The sequence below is a fragment of the Drosophila suzukii genome, unplaced genomic scaffold (assembly GCF_043229965.1).
Source record: "Drosophila suzukii unplaced genomic scaffold, CBGP_Dsuzu_IsoJpt1.0 scf_8, whole genome shotgun sequence".
NCBI classification, from domain to species: domain Eukaryota; kingdom Metazoa; phylum Arthropoda; class Insecta; order Diptera; family Drosophilidae; genus Drosophila; species Drosophila suzukii.
This window is the reverse complement of record NW_027255940.1, coordinates 1,264,318-1,280,994: the sequence shown is the minus strand read 5'-3', so window position 1 is coordinate 1,280,994 and position 16,677 is coordinate 1,264,318. Positions and strand designations below refer to the sequence as shown.

The following is a 16,677-nucleotide window of genomic DNA, read 5'->3' as shown; positions in this document are numbered from 1 at the left end:
CGAGTTATCAATAGCTAGGTTCCTTTGGTGATTGTTCCCGACAAGATCCCGACCCAAATGAAAAGTTAGGTGTGTACTGGTTTAAAGTTAAACCCAGAATGAATATCTTTATTTTATAATTCTTCGTTCAAACCTTATTGTTTACGTACAATGTGCTGACCTAGCGGAATGGATCTGTAATTGGACCGGATGCCTATCTGGGGCTTGGACTCAGCAGTGGTCGTTTGGTGGTGTTTGGTGTTGTTTGCTTGGTTGGCGACTTTGTTGCTAGCTGCTTGGCAAACGTAGGGGCTTAGGTGGGGGACCGCCGATTGAATGTGCTGAGGCGGTAACTCCTCCCCCCTCAGACTGAACTACCGACCATAGTGGAGCGATGGTTGGTGTGAAGGTGACCGGTGGAGCAATGGTTGGCGTGAAGGTGACCGGTGGAGCCTCTGGTGTGAAGGTGGTCGTCCTTTTTGAACAGGTGGCCACGGCTAACACCACTATCAGTAACACGGTTAGCATTGTATACGTCGCTGTTGTGTGTATTGTTGTTCCAGCTTGTATTCTGTTGATTTGTAGCTTCGTTTCGATATCTTCCAACTCTAGCTCGTGTATCCCCAATTCTTGGGTTGTTCTATTTTTCTTAATGGCTTCGATTTGAGGTATCTCCAATTTTAGCTTTGTTGTGCCAAGTCTCTCTACCGCCTCGTACTGGACGTTGTTCACCATGGTTCTGCATTCCTCAAATGCGATTAATGCCGATCCATTTACCGTTCTCTCTTCCCCGCAGTCCGTTTGCAGCTTAACATTTTCTCCATTGAAAATCGCAATATATCCTTCTTCTGGCTCAAAGATCCTGGTTCTGAGCCCAGCATCCCTTGTTTCGCAGTCCGCTTCCTTTCCGCTGATCAGGTTTTTTAAACAATTTTCATTTATCTGATTTACAATTTTGTTGTTCTTACATGTATACAAATTTCTAATTTTTTGACATTTGTTTTTGTAGTAGTACAATTCTTCATTATTCATTACCAAGTATTCTGGCGTTATTACAAATTCTGTCTTATTCATAGGTAGGGCTATAATCCTCTGTAAAGTATACGTTTCCTTCTTAAAAATGGGTAATTCTATCGCAAATATTAAATCTGTCTTATTCATAATCGCTTTGAATTCTAGAAATTCGTACATGTGCTCTTCCGATATTATGCGTATGCCCTGTTCTTCTAATTCTAGTACGCATTTGGCTGTTTCCTGCTTGTCGAATATGAATTTTGAAATTAATCCAATTTTTGCCAATAACAAACTTTCGGCTACATCATTTATATTTAATCCGAGCATGTCTATTGTCACCGAAATTCTGTCGATGTATTCTAACTTATAAATTCTCCTATCTTCCTCTAAAAATGTTTTGCTTATTCCGTTTTTGTAATTGTTAATAAATGTCTTTACTCGTCTTTGCTCATCGTTAATATATTTCGTCAAGTTCTTAAACCTTATCATGAATTTAGCTCCTGTACTCTCTTGTGAACTCAAATTCTCCTTCAATCTTCTTTCCTCTTCCTGCATCTTCCTTATCTCCTCTTCTAACCTCTCTGCGTCTTCCGCGTCTAAGTTTCCTGTTATGGATTTAACGACAGATCCTAATCCATTGATTAGTCCTCTTGCTTTCCTCTTCCTGGGGCATATTGCCTCTAATCTGTTCTTGATCATCTGTAATTTGTCCTGCAAAACCCTAACAAGGTCTCTGGTTTCCGAGTCTTCAATTACCTCCGTAAGTGTTCGATCTAACTGTTCTATTGCCTCTTGATATTCTTGTAATTTTACCACGTGTACCAATGTTTTATGTGTTTGTATTATCCTTGCTTCGCCTAGATTTATTTGTGCTAGTGGTTCTTCCCCTAGCAATGGTCGGATCTCAAGTTTCCTTTCCGCTGCCGTGATCCTGGCCCACCTGTAATTATTGTTCGTTTGGTTTTGTTAGTCTCCTGATTTTTTCTTTATGGATTTTTTGTGGTTTAGTAGAAGTTAGTGTGAGGCCGTTGTCTCCCATCACCTTGTGCTTCGAAAAACGAGGAGTTAATTTATCCCTCCTGTTTTCCTTTCTAAATATTATGTCTCCTGGTTGTACTGTGACCGGGTTTTGTCTGTCTACATTCGCCGCCTCTATTCTTTTGTTCTTTTTTTGCTGAACCCTTTCCTTAATCTTTGGATAAAGCTCGGCTTGAAACGCATTAATCTTCTGTAAGTACTCGTGTTCGTTGTTAAAGGATACGGTATTCAGGAAGTTATGCGTTCTCCCCGTGAACAGCTCCTGCGGTGTTAGTTTCGTCGCTGAATGAATGGCATTATTATAAGTTATAAATGCCTCATCCAGGACTTCCTCATGTTTGCTTTCGAGTTTGTTTTTCTTCCTTGTCTCATTTATTAGCCTATATATTTCTGTAATCGTCGAGTGCAGTCGTTCGACCGTAGAGTTGCTTGACGATTGCTGAAAGGATGTAGTGTGTAGCTCTAATTCGTATTGTCTACAAAAATCCTTGAACAAGTTGGAAGTGAATTCCACTCTGTAATAGGCAATAAATGTACTCCGGCGATAGTTTTAGTTTTAACTCTTTATTTCTTTATTTCACAACCGCTTCCTTCGAACGTATAACACAGAGTGTCGCAACGATTCTCCCTCTTCCTACTTCTCGCTCATCCGTGTGAGCGAGGCAGGTATACGTATCTGGGATCTCCTATGCTGCAGTACTTGGTAGGAAGGGATGACAATATAACGTTTACAGTTAACTTAAACTAGGTTTCCCGCTTATTCTATAGTACAGTGGGTGTCGTATTAATATATTACATCATATGTCGTACAGTGGGCCATGTCAGTATATGTCCTACTACAACTCGGCCATCCTGACTGTATGATCCCCTGATCACTGTGAACATCAATTAAAGTTTATTTATTTACAAAATGTGTTGCAGTTCTTATTAATTTACCTTATAAGTAGTGATAATTATTTTTATACATATTTTATTTCTGTTTTTTTTTTCATTTCTTTTTGGAACCTACCCAATATTATTTATGCTCCATACACCTTGATAAGGGTTGCGTGATACCTGGAATCCTTCAACATCTTTTAACAAAAATCTGTCATTTCTTAGTACTTTTGAAATTACATACGGGCCCTTGTTCTTCGGAATTAACTTTCTAGAGACGCCAGTTGTGCTATCGAAATTCTTCACCATAACGTAATCTCCTTTTTTATATTGTGACGGTTTTTTAGCTTTCTTATCATATTGCAGTTTGTTGTATGCTTGTGCTTTTTCTTGATATTTTCCTGCTATGATTCTAACGTTTTCCAGGTCTCTGTCTTCTGGTGCATTATCTAATTCTTCGAGCTTTTCTTTTAATTCGTCTACTACTTTTCCTCTTTGCTCTAAACCGAATAACATTTTGCTTGGACTTTGTTTAATACTACGATGTTGGGTGTTATTTAACACATGCTCTACTTTATCTATAACTAAGTCCCAGTATATACCTTTCTCTGGCTCTACCAGTTTGGCTATCATTGGCCCAAGACTTCTGTTTATTCTTTCTACCTGGCCGTTTGCTTGAGGTGATCCTGTTGCTATTTTCATATGCTTAATATCGAACTCTAACATAAAATCGTCAAATTCCTTGGAAGTGAAACAGCTACCTCTATCTGAAATAATGCACTTGGGCTTGCTGTATGCTCTAAAATAATCCTTGAGTGCTATGATAACTTCTCGGGTATTTGTTGTCTTTGTGGTATATAAACGTACAAACTTAGTAAAACCGTCAACGACGACAAATATATGTTTCTTTGATCTTCCTGAATCAACTGGACCATAATGGTCAATGTGGATAAGTTCAAAGGGCTTACTACCTTTTGGAATTGAATGTAAAAATCCTTCTTTACCTGTATTAGGGGAAAATGCTACACATTTTAGGCAGTTATTTATATGGCTCATACACTTCTCCTTGGCGTTTGGAAACCAATAACTTTTTGCAATAATATCTAACATTTTGTCTCTCCCTATGTGACCGATTTCATTGTGGTATTTGAAGAGTATATGCTCTTCCATATCAATAGGTACATAAAATAACAATCTTTCATCGTTACTTTTTCTATAGACTATTCCGTTTCTCATTTCGAACAATTTATGCTCATGTTCCTCTAACTGTTTCTTTATCTTCTGAACTGTTGGGTCCTTGGCTTGGCAAATAACCAGGTTGTCTTCGAATGAATTTGTTTCTACTATTAAAATGTTTGTACACCTGCTAAGGGCGTCAACGTGTTGCATTCTGTTTCCTTCCCTATGTATTAGATCGTAGTCATAATTTTGCAGCTCTAATGCCCATCTAGCTTTACGCGGATTCAGCTCGATTTTATTAAGTGTTAACGTGAGAGAGTTACAGTCAGTTATGTAGTAGGACATATACTGACATGGCCCACTGTACGACATATGATGTAATATATTAACACGACACCCACTGTACTATAGAATAAGCGGGAAACCTAGTTTAAGTTAACTGTAAACGTTATATTGTCATCCCTTTCTACCAAGTACTGCAGCATAGGAGATCGCAGATACGTATACCTGCCTCGCTCACACGGATGAGCGAGAAGTAGGAAGAGGGAGAATCGTTGCGACACTCTGTGTTATACGTTCGAAGGAAGCGGTTGTGAAATTAAGAAATAAAGAGTTAAAACTAAAGCTATCGCCGGAGTACATTTATTGCCTATTACAATATCAGAAGTGGTTCTTACTCAAAATGCCTGACATAAATTTAAATCAATTCACGGTCGTTCAGTTAAAAAACTGGCTAAATGTGCTCGGGCTGCAAACCTCAGGCTCGAAAGCAGAATTGATGGCGCGTCTGCAGACCCTGTCATCAGAAGCACGTGGTGATCCACCAAATGGAGCCTCATTCAACAGCCAGCAGCCGCTAGAAACCGAATTAGAGGGAGCCGCATCATTGCCGCTGCAACAACATTTGGAAGGCGCACAGGAAGCTCTGTTCGACTCTGGTACGATGACGTCACAGGCAGTGGACGATATACGCACGGAGAACGTTTCTCTGGTAGATGTCGAAAGGGTGAAGCTGCAGAAAATTCTCGACGAAATCGCCGCAAACAAGGCCATATTGCAACAGCTTCAGGCGGAGATCGCTGACGTCACCAGGGACAAGCCAAATCATGCTCAGGAAGTCCATGACGTCATCGAATGCAACATCGAAACTTCTGGCAACCCTAACAGTTTCGCTTGCATTGACGCTGTTAACGCTAACAGCCCCAGGGTTAACAGCGCCAGGGATAACTTTGATATCGATAACTCTAGTGTTGGAAAGCACGCCACAGACAGTGCTGATCAATGCCAGTTTGCAAATGTAAACAAATTGTTACAATCTCCCGCAACAACACTCGCATTGGCAAAGGAAGTAACGATGGACTACGACGGCAACTCGTGTGCCCGTAACTGGGTCACACAGCTGCAAAACATTGCGCAGGTGTACAACTTGGACTCGGTTGGTGTGCGCATGCTTCTTATTGCCAAACTAAAAGGAAAAGCCCAAGTTTGGCTGCACGCAAACGCAACACGCATTTTGGAGCCAACCGACCACCTTTGTGAGCAGCTGATCCTAGCATTTGCAACTAAGATGTCAAAGGGGGAGCTGAGGAACGCATTCCAAAATCGTCAGTGGCGTTCAGGAGAAAGGTTCGCTTCTTATTTCGAGGAGAAAGTTATGCTGGCCAACGATATAAACATCGACAAGGAGGAGCTCCTCGAAAACATCATCGAAGGAATTCCAGCACCAGGGCTACGCGACCAAGCTCGCATACAATGTTTCGCCGAACCTGGGCAGATTTTGAAAGCCTTCTCTGCAATCCGTTTACCTGAACGAAAGCAGGAGGTCAATTCTTCGCAGCGCTCTTCCGGAAAGATTGCAGACACAAAGGACTTCCGTTGCGCCAATTGCAACTCAAAGGGCCACTACGCCAAGGACTGTCAGAAACCGAAACGAGAGCCCGGATCATGCTACGCATGTGGCAAATTTGGACACTTTGTGGGTCAGTGCCCTGAGCGTAAAAGCGCAAATGCAAATAAATACGTAAGATTTATACAAATATTTTTTTACAACAGTCCTAAAACCCCATTAATTGCAGCATGCCTCATAGACACTGGCAGCCCAATATCATTCGCCAAAACAGCTGTTATTTCCTCTAAAATTAAGATGGAGTCTGTCTCTGAAAACTACTTTGGGCTGAATAAAAGCCAACTGAAAATTTATGGAAGAATACTTTGTTACATAATTAAAAATCGATTGAAATGTTATTTTTACCTTTATATTGTGCCCAATGAGTCTATGAGCCATGAGGTTGTTCTTGGGAGGAATTTTATGGATGCTTGCGATTTAGAATTAGATTTAAGCGCCTTAAAAATGATCACAATTGAGCCTACGAATGCCGATTGTAATGAAAGAGTATGCAATGCCTGGGAATTCAAATTAACGCATAATTTAGATGCTAGCAAGGAGCCGGAAAGTGCTATCGAAATTCTGAAGGAAACAGTTAGTGATACAGTTAGTGAAACAGTTAGTGAAACAGTTAGTGATACAGTTGGAGAAACAGTTAGTGAAACAGTTAGTGATACAGTTAGTGAAACAGTTAGTGAAACAGTTAGTGATACAGTTAGTGAAACAGTTAGTGAAACAGTTAGTGATACAGTTAGGGAAACAGTTAGTGACACAGTTAGTGATACAGTTAGCAAACCAATTAATGATAAAGCTGAAGAAACAGTAAAAGATACAGTTAGAAAAACAATTGGTAATACAATTAGTAAATCAATAATTGATTCATTTAGCGAAGAAGTTGATGATACAGTTATACAAAAAAGTGGTAGTATAGGTACTGAAGCAGTTAGTTTTAGAGATTGCGGAGCAATAAGAGTTTCGATCAGGAATAAAGACGACCCTATAGTCAGTAAGGCAACCGGTCCGTCCATCGACGAAGTTAGTGAGGGCGGTATAGTCAATAACAAAAATGAAAGCAATATGTCTAAAACGATTCGTGAAATGCTTAGCATAAACTATATGGATGACGAAGACACTGATTACATATGCGGTACAATTGATAATCAAGATCTTCTACCTCAATTAAAGAAGATAATTGAATACAATTACATTAGGGTACAGAAACCAAAGGAACCGTTTATTAAAAGTGAGATAAAACTTAATTTAGAAAGCTCGAAACCGTTTAGCTGTGCTCCGCGGCGGCTTGCCTACGCGGAAAAAGAAAAACTGCAAAAACTTTTGGACGATTATTTAGAGAACGGGATCATTCAGCCAAGCCAGTCTGAATTTGCTTCTCCCATAGTTTTAGTGAAGAAAAAAACCGGGGACATACGACTTTGCATAGATTTTAGAAAACTCAACAGGGTTTTAATTAAAGACAATTACCCTATACCGCTTATCGATGACCTGTTAGACAAGTTAGCTAGTAAAAAAGTATTTTCAAAACTTGATCTAAAAAACGGTTACTTTCACGTTTTTGTCAATAAAGAATCAATTAAGTATACTTCTTTTGTAACACCGTTGGGCCAATTTGAATTTCTTAGAATGCCAATGGGACTGAAAACGGCTTCAGCAGTTTTTCAAAGATTTATAAATAAAATCTTCGATGATCTTATTAGAAAGGATCAAGTAATTGTGTACATGGACGACATTATGATCGCTAGCAAAGATGTTAATGAACATTTTCAGATTTTAAAGGAGGTGTTTCACAGATTAGCAAAGAATAAGTTGGAGCTACGTATGGATAAATGTGAGTTCCTGCAACAAAGCATTAAATATTTGGGTTTCATTATAAACGGCGAGGGCATCAGAGCTGATGATAAAGGAATAGAGGCAATTCAAAATTTTCCGATACCAGACAAAACGCAACATGTCCAAAGTTTTTTGGGCTTATGTTCTTATTTCCGTAGATTCATTAAAGATTTTTCGACTCTAGCCAAACCTTTATATGATCTCTTGAGAAAAGACGAGAAATTCCATTTTGGAGAAAAGGAAATGAGCTGCTTTATGATGCTTAAAAATAAGTTAGTTGAAGCGCCAGTGCTAGCCTTATATAACCACAAAGACGAAGTAGAGCTACATTGCGATGCCAGCGCTCTTGGTTTCGGAGCCGTACTACTCCAAAAGAAAGAAGATGGAAAATTGCACCCCATTTTTTATTTTTCCAAACGCACCAGCATTGCTGAATCGAAATACCATAGTTTTGAGCTTGAAACCATGGCCATTATTCACGCATTGCGTAGATTTAGGATATATTTATTTGGTAGGCATTTCAAGATTATAACTGACTGTAACTCTCTCACGTTAACACTTAATAAAATCGAGCTGAATCCGCGTATAGCTAGATGGGCATTAGAGCTGCAAAATTATGACTACGATCTTATACATAGGGAAGGAAACAGAATGCAACACGTTGACGCCCTTAGCAGGTGTACAAACATTTTAATAGTAGAAACAAATTCATTCGAAGACAACCTGGTTATTTGCCAAGCCAAGGACCCAAAAGTTCAGAAGATAAAGAAACAGTTAGAGGAACAGGAGCATAAATTGTTCGAAATGAGAAACGGAATAGTCTATAGAAAAAGTAACGATGAAAGATTGTTATTTTATGTACCTATTGATATGGAAGAGCATATACTCTTCAAATACCACAATGAAATCGGTCACATAGGGAGAGACAAAATGTTAGATATTATTGCAAAAAGTTATTGGTTTCCAAACGCCAAGGAGAAGTGTATGAGCCATATAAATAACTGCCTAAAATGTGTAGCATTTTCCCCTAATACAGGTAAAGAAGGATTTTTACATTCAATTCCAAAAGGTAGTAAGCCCTTTGAACTTATCCACATTGACCATTATGGTCCAGTTGATTCAGGAAGATCAAAGAAACATATATTTGTCGTCGTTGACGGTTTTACTAAGTTTGTACGTTTATATACCACAAAGACAACAAATACCCGAGAAGTTATCATAGCACTCAAGGATTATTTTAGAGCATACAGCAAGCCCAAGTGCATTATTTCAGATAGAGGTAGCTGTTTCACTTCCAAGGAATTTGACGATTTTATGTTAGAGTTCGATATTAAGCATATGAAAATAGCAACAGGATCACCTCAAGCAAACGGCCAGGTAGAAAGAATAAACAGAAGTCTTGGGCCAATGATAGCCAAACTGGTAGAGCCAGAGAAAGGTATATACTGGGACTTAGTTATAGATAAAGTAGAGTATGTGTTAAATAACACCCAACATCGTAGTATTAAACAAAGTCCAAGCAAAATGTTATTCGGTTTAGAGCAAAGAGGAAAAGTAGTAGACGAATTAAAAGAAAAGCTTGAAGAATTAGATAATGCACCAGAAGACAGAGACCTGGAAAACGTTAGAATCATAGCAGGAAAATGTCAAGAAAAAGCACAAGCATACAACAAACTGCAATATGATAAGAAAGCTAAAAAACCGTCACAATATAAAAAAGGAGATTACGTTATGGTGAAGAATTTCGATAGCACAACTGGCGTCTCTAGAAAGTTAATCCCGAAGAACAAGGGCCCGTATGTAATTTCAAAAGTACTAAGAAATGACAGATTTTTGTTAAAAGATGTTGAAGGATTCCAGGTATCGCGCAACCCTTATCAAGGTGTATGGAGCATAAATAATATTAAGCATTGGGTAGGTTCCAAAAAGAAATGAAAAAAAAAAACAGAAATAAAATATGTATAAAAATAATTATCACTACTTATAAGATAAATTAATAAGAACTGCAACACATTTTGTAAATAAATAAACTTTAATTGATGTTCACAGTGATCAGGGGATCATACAGTCAGGATGGCCGAGTTGTAGTAGGACATATACTGACATGGCCCACTGTACGACATATGATGTAATATATTAACACGACACCCACTGTACTATAGAATAAGCGGGAAACCTAGTTTAAGTTAACTGTAAACGTTATATTGTCATCCCTTTCTACCAAGTACTGCAGCATAGGAGATCGCAGATACGTATACCTGCCTCGCTCACACGGATGAGCGAGAAGTAGGAAGAGGGAGAATCGTTGCGACACTCTGTGTTATACGTTCGAAGGAAGCGGTTGTGAAATTAAGAAATAAAGAGTTAAAACTAAAGCTATCGCCGGAGTACATTTATTGCCTATTACAGTTATAATCTTGAAATGCCTACCAAATAAATATATCCTAAATCTACGCAATGCGTGAATAATGGCCATGGTTTCAAGCTCAAAACTATGGTATTTCGATTCAGCAATGCTGGTGCGTTTGGAAAAATAAAAAATGGGGTGCAATTTTCCGTCTTCTTTCTTTTGGAGTAGTACGGCTCCGAAACCAAGAGCGCTGGCATCGCAATGTAGCTCTACTTCGTCTTTGTGGTTATATAAGGCTAGCACTGGCGCTTCAACTAACTTATTTTTAAGCATCATAAAGCAGCTCATTTCCTTTTCTCCAAAATGGAATTTCTCGTCTTTTCTCAAGAGATCATATAAAGGTTTGGCTAGAGTCGAAAAATCTTTAATGAATCTACGGAAATAAGAACATAAGCCCAAAAAACTTTGGACATGTTGCGTTTTGTCTGGTATCGGAAAATTTTGAATTGCCTCTATTCCTTTATCATCAGCTCTGATGCCCTCGCCGTTTATAATGAAACCCAAATATTTAATGCTTTGTTGCAGGAACTCACATTTATCCATACGTAGCTCCAACTTATTCTTTGCTAATCTGTGAAACACCTCCTTTAAAATCTGAAAATGTTCATTAACATCTTTGCTAGCGATCATAATGTCGTCCATGTACACAATTACTTGATCCTTTCTAATAAGATCATCGAAGATTTTATTTATAAATCTTTGAAAAACTGCTGAAGCCGTTTTCAGTCCCATTGGCATTCTAAGAAATTCAAATTGGCCTAACGGTGTTACAAAAGAAGTATACTTAATTGATTCTTTATTGACAAAAACGTGAAAGTAACCGTTTTTTAGATCAAGTTTTGAAAATACTTTTTTACTAGCTAACTTGTCTAACAGGTCATCGATAAGCGGTATAGGGTAATTGTCTTTAATTAAAACCCTGTTGAGTTTTCTAAAATCTATGCAAAGTCGTATGTCCCCGGTTTTTTTCTTCACTAAAACTATGGGAGAAGCAAATTCAGACTGGCTTGGCTGAATGATCCCGTTCTCTAAATAATCGTCCAAAAGTTTTTGCAGTTTTTCTTTTTCCGCGTAGGCAAGCCGCCGCGGAGCACAGCTAAACGGTTTCGAGCTTTCTAAATTAAGTTTTATCTCACTTTTAATAAACGGTTCCTTTGGTTTCTCTACCCTAATGTAATTGTATTCAATTATCTTCTTTAATTGAGGTAGAAGATCTTGATTATCAATTGTACCGCATATGTAATCAGTGTCTTCGTCATCCATATAGTTTATGCTAAGCATTTCACGAATCGTTTTAGACATATTGCTTTCATTTCTATTATTGACTATACCGCCCTCACTAACTTCGTCGATGGACGGACCGGTTGCCTTACTGACTATAGGGTCGTCTTTATTCCTGATCGAAACTCTTATTGCTCCACAATCTCTAAAACTAACTGTTTCAGTACCTGTACTACCACTTTTTTGTATAACTGTATCATCAACTTCTTCGCTAAATGAATCAATTATTGAATTACTAATTGTATTACCAATTGTTTTTCTAACTGTATCTTTTACTGTTTCTTTAACTTTATTATTAATTGGTTTGCTAACTGTATCACTAAGTGTGTCACTAACTGTTTCCCTAACTGTATCACTAACTGTTTCACTAACTGTTTCACTAACTGTATCACTAACTGTTTCACTAACTGTATCACTAACTGTTTCACTAACTGTATCACTAACTGTTTCACTAACTGTTTCCTTCAGAATTTCGATAGCACTTTCCGGCTCCTTGCTAGCATCTAAATTATGCGTTAATTTGAATTCCCAGGCATTGCATACTCTTTCATTACAATCGGCATTCGTAGGCTCAATTGTGATCATTTTTAAGGCGCTTAAATCTAATTCTAAATCGCAAGCATCCATAAAATTCCTCCCAAGAACAACCTCATGGCTCATAGACTCATTGGGCACAATATAAAGGTAAAAATAACATTTCAATCGATTTTTAATTATGTAACAAAGTATTCTTCCATAAATTTTCAGTTGGCTTTTATTCAGCCCAAAGTAGTTTTCAGAGACGAACTCCATCTTAATTTTAGAGGAAATAATAGCTGTTTTGGCGAATGATATTGGGCTGCCAGTGTCTATGAGGCATGCTGCAATTAATGGGGTTTTAGGACTGTTGTAAAAAAATATTTGTATAAATCTTACGTATTTATTTGCATTTGCGCTTTTACGCTCAGGGCACTGACCCACAAAGTGTCCAAATTTGCCACATGCGTAGCATGATCCGGGCTCTCGTTTCGGTTTCTGACAGTCCTTGGCGTAGTGGCCCTTTGAGTTGCAATTGGCGCAACGGAAGTCCTTTGTGTCTGCAATCTTTTCGGAAGAGCGCTGCGAAGAATTGACCTCCTGCTTTCGTTCAGGTAAACGGATTGCAGAGAAGGCTTTCAAAATCTGCCCAGGTTCGGCGAAACATTGTATGCGAGCTTGGTCGCGTAGCCCTGGTGCTGGAATTCCTTCGATGATGTTTTCGAGGAGCTCCTCCTTGTCGATGTTTATATCGTTGGCCAGCATAACTTTCTCCTCGAAATAAGAAGCGAACCTTTCTCCTGAACGCCACTGACGATTTTGGAACGCGTTCCTCAGCTCCCCCTTTGACATCTTAGTTGCAAATGCTAGGATCAGCTGCTCACAAAGGTGGTCGGTTGGCTCCAAAATGCGTGTTGCGTTTGCGTGCAGCCAAACTTGGGCTTTTCCTTTTAGTTTGGCAATAAGAAGCATGCGCACACCAAACGAGTCCAAGTTGTACACCTGCGCAATGTTTTGCAGCTGTGTGACCCAGTTACGGGCACACGAGTTGCCGTCGTAGTCCATCGTTACTTCCTTTGCCAATGCGAGTGTTGTTGCGGGAGATTGTAACAATTTGTTTACATTTGCAAACTGGCATTGATCAGCACTGTCTGTGGCGTGCTTTCCAACACTAGAAATATCGATATCAAAGTTATCCCTGGCGCTGTTAACCCTGGGGCTGTTAGCGTTAACAGCGTCAATGCAAGCGAAACTGTTAGGGTTGCCAGAAGTTTCGATGTTGCATTCGATGACGTCATGGACTTCCTGAGCATGATTTGGTTTGTCCCTGGTGACGTCAGCGATCTCCGCCTGAAGCTGTTGCAATATGGCCTTGTTTGCGGCGATTTCGTCGAGAATTTTCTGCAGCTTCACCCTTTCGACATCTACCAGAGAAACGTTCTCCGTGCGTATATCGTCCACTGCCTGTGACGTCATCGTACCAGAGTCGAACAGAGCTTCCTGTGCGCCTTCCAAATGTTGTTGCAGCGGCAATGATGCGGCTCCCTCTAATTCGGTTTCTAGCGGCTGCTGGCTGTTGAATGAGGCTCCATTTGGTGGATCACCACGTGCTTCTGATGATAGGGTCTGCAGACGCGCCATCAATTCTGCTTTCGAGCCTGAGGTTTGCAGCCCGAGCACATTTAGCCAGTTTTTTAACTGAACGACCGTGAATTGATTTAAATCTATGTCAGGCATTTTGAGTAAGAACCACTTCTGATATTGTAATAGGCAATAAATGTACTCCGGCGATAGCTTTAGTTTTAACTCTTTATTTCTTAATTTCACAACCGCTTCCTTCGAACGTATAACACAGAGTGTCGCAACGATTCTCCCTCTTCCTACTTCTCGCTCATCCGTGTGAGCGAGGCAGGTATACGTATCTGCGATCTCCTATGCTGCAGTACTTGGTAGAAAGGGATGACAATATAACGTTTACAGTTAACTTAAACTAGGTTTCCCGCTTATTCTATAGTACAGTGGGTGTCGTATTAATATATTACATCATATGTCGTACAGTGGGCCATGTCAGTATATGTCCTACTACAACTCCTTGGTCACAGATTATCTTCTTCGGCACTCCGAATAAGGCCATGAAGCTCTTTACTGCCTTAACAATATTTACGCTTTCTTTTGCTGGAATTGTTAATCCCCAAGCATATCTCGAGAACTTGTCAATTATGGTTAGTACACTTTTCTTGTTTATAAAATACAAGTCAATGTGCACTATTTCCATAGGCCTCTCTGGTGTTTCTGTCAGGCTGTATATTATCTTGTTTGGTCTCCTATCGTACTTCTGAGTCTGGCAACTGTCACAATTATTTATCGTTTGTGCAATTGCCTGTCTCATGTGTACGAAAAACACATTCCTTTTGAGGTGAGCTAACGTCTCTTCTATCCCCCTATGGTTGCTTTTCTCATGATATTCTTTAATAACCTGTTCTTGCTCGTTTTTCTCCGTTATATCCGGACTGTAAGAGACTGTACATCTTATTGCCCTATACAACTTACTGTAAGCAAAGTATTTGCAATAAACGTTTTGAATCACAATCACCAGATTTTCTGGGATCAATAGCGCCACCGTTCTTTTGGGTTTTAGGATTTCTTTTAACCTACGACCAATTGTTTCCTCATCAAAACAGTTTTCCGTCCAAGTTATTCTTAATTTATTCCTGAATGGAATTTGTTTATCTTTTCTCCTTACTCTACCTTCCTGTATGACCACCTGAATGTTATACTCGTTTAGTGGTTTCTCTGATATTGGAAATCCCAACTGGAGATCTTCCCCCGCAGAGTGGGTTGTCTCTCCATTGGTTGCCATCTCTGAGGCATCTTCCAACACATTGAGCTCCGGCTGAATTCTGCTCAGTGCGTCAGCCACCACATTCAGCGAACCCTTCTTGTATACAATTTCATAGTCGTACTCCAACATTTGGAGTCTCCATCTCACCAGCTTGGAATCGGGTTCCTTGACACTCATTAACCATGTTAATGGTCTATGGTCTGTGACTATCTTGAACTTTGTGCCAAATACATAATGCCTAAAATGCTTAATCGCCCAAATAATGGCGAGCATTTCTTTTTCTATTGTGGCATAATTTACTTCTGATTCTGACAGGGTTCTACTAGCGTATGCTATTGGTCTGTCCGTTCCCAAATTTCCTTGGGATAGGACGGCGCCAATAGCATAATTACTTGCATCTGTGGTGAGTATGAAAGGTTTAGCAAAGTCAGGAAACTGTAAGATTGGGTCATTGCACAGTAAGGTCTTGCATAGCTCAAATGCATCTCTATATTCCTGGTCTATCTGCACAGCCCTCTTTCCTTTCAACTGTCTTGTCAATGGCTTTGTTATAGCCGCGAAATCTCTTATGAACTTCCTATAGTATCCTCACAGACCTAGGAACGACTTTATCTGCTTCCTAGTCTTGGGAATCTCGAATCTTTTTATCGCTTCGATCTTTCCTGGGTTCGGTCTGATTCCTTGCTGGGTTACTACGTGTCCTAAGTATTCCACTTCCTTTCTTAAAAATTCTGTCTTATCTAATTGCAACTTGAAGTTTGCCTCCGCTAGCTTCTTGAAAACTTTTTCTAAATCCGTTACGTGTTCTTGCAGGGATGTCGAGTACACCATAATGTCATCCATATATATCAGACAACACTTCCCAAGTAACTCTCCGAAAATATTATTCATTAACCTTTGAAATGTTGCTGGGGCGTTATTTAGCCCGAACGGCATTCGGACATATTCGAAGTGACCCCCTTCTGCCGAGAAGGCAGTTTTTGGGATGTCTTCTTCCTTCACCTCGATCTGGTGGTATCCACTCGCCAGATCTAAAGTTGAGAAATATTTAGCCCTACCCAAGCTATCTAATACGTCATTGATTAATGGCATAGGGTATCTGTCTTTAATTACCTTCTCATTGAGTTTTCTATAGTCCACCACCATTCTCCATTTCCTCTCTCCGGAGGCATCCTTTTTCTTGGGCACTAGCCACACCGGCGCACTCCAAGGAGAATGGCTATGTCTAATGATTTTCTGCTCTAACAGCTTTTCTAGTTGTCTTCTCACCTCCTGTCTTTCTTGGAATGCATACCTGTACGGCCTTGCGTACACCGGTATGTCGTCATCCGTTCTAATTTGGTGCTTGACCGCATTAGTGAATGACAAATGGTCTCCTTCTTTATGGAATACTTTCGGATATTTCTTACAAATTCGTTGGAGCTCTTCAAGCTCCTCTCTATTCAAGTGTTCCGTTCTGATCTTATCGAATGGTATCCTCCTATTTTCATTGTCTGCCACCTCTATATTGTTGAGCTCGAAATGTTGGTCAGTTTCGAATTCAGCACCTTCCAACGGCTCCTCTAAAAATAATTCCTGGTCTTGCTCTGCATAGTTTGTTATTTCAACCAGGCTCCTTCCAGCCACTGCCCTATAAATTCCTTCTGAAATTATCAAATCCTCCTTTACTATTGTTTTGTTTAACAAAAAATCTCTATCGGGTACCTGTACCGGAATAGGAATGACTGTCTTTGTCCCTGCTTCTATTGAGTGGACCTCGCTGGGTCTATACTTAGCGAAATGTATCTGCAATTCTGTGTCTACCGTACG

At 39.6% G+C, this 16,677-nt stretch overlaps 2 protein-coding genes across 2 annotated transcripts; one reads left to right on the top strand and one right to left on the bottom strand.

The window, feature by feature from the left end:
• Positions 1-5,699: 5,699 nt before the first annotated feature.
• LOC139355083 (uncharacterized) lies at positions 5,700-6,489 on the top strand. The gene is made up of 2 exons (XM_070999402.1): positions 5,700-6,106; positions 6,162-6,489. The coding sequence occupies exons 1-2, from the start codon at positions 5,741-5,743 to the stop codon at positions 6,171-6,173; spliced, it is 378 nt and encodes a 125-aa protein (XP_070855503.1). The 5' UTR covers positions 5,700-5,740; the 3' UTR covers positions 6,174-6,489.
• Positions 6,490-12,324: 5,835 nt separating this feature from the next.
• Positions 12,325-13,169, bottom strand: LOC139355082 (uncharacterized). The gene is made up of 2 exons (XM_070999401.1): positions 12,426-13,169; positions 12,325-12,370 (listed from the first exon to the last, which is right to left on the bottom strand). Exons 1-2 carry the CDS (start codon positions 13,089-13,091, stop codon positions 12,359-12,361), a joined length of 678 nt encoding a protein of 225 aa, XP_070855502.1. The 5' UTR covers positions 13,092-13,169; the 3' UTR covers positions 12,325-12,358.
• Positions 13,170-16,677: the final 3,508 nt, after the last annotated feature.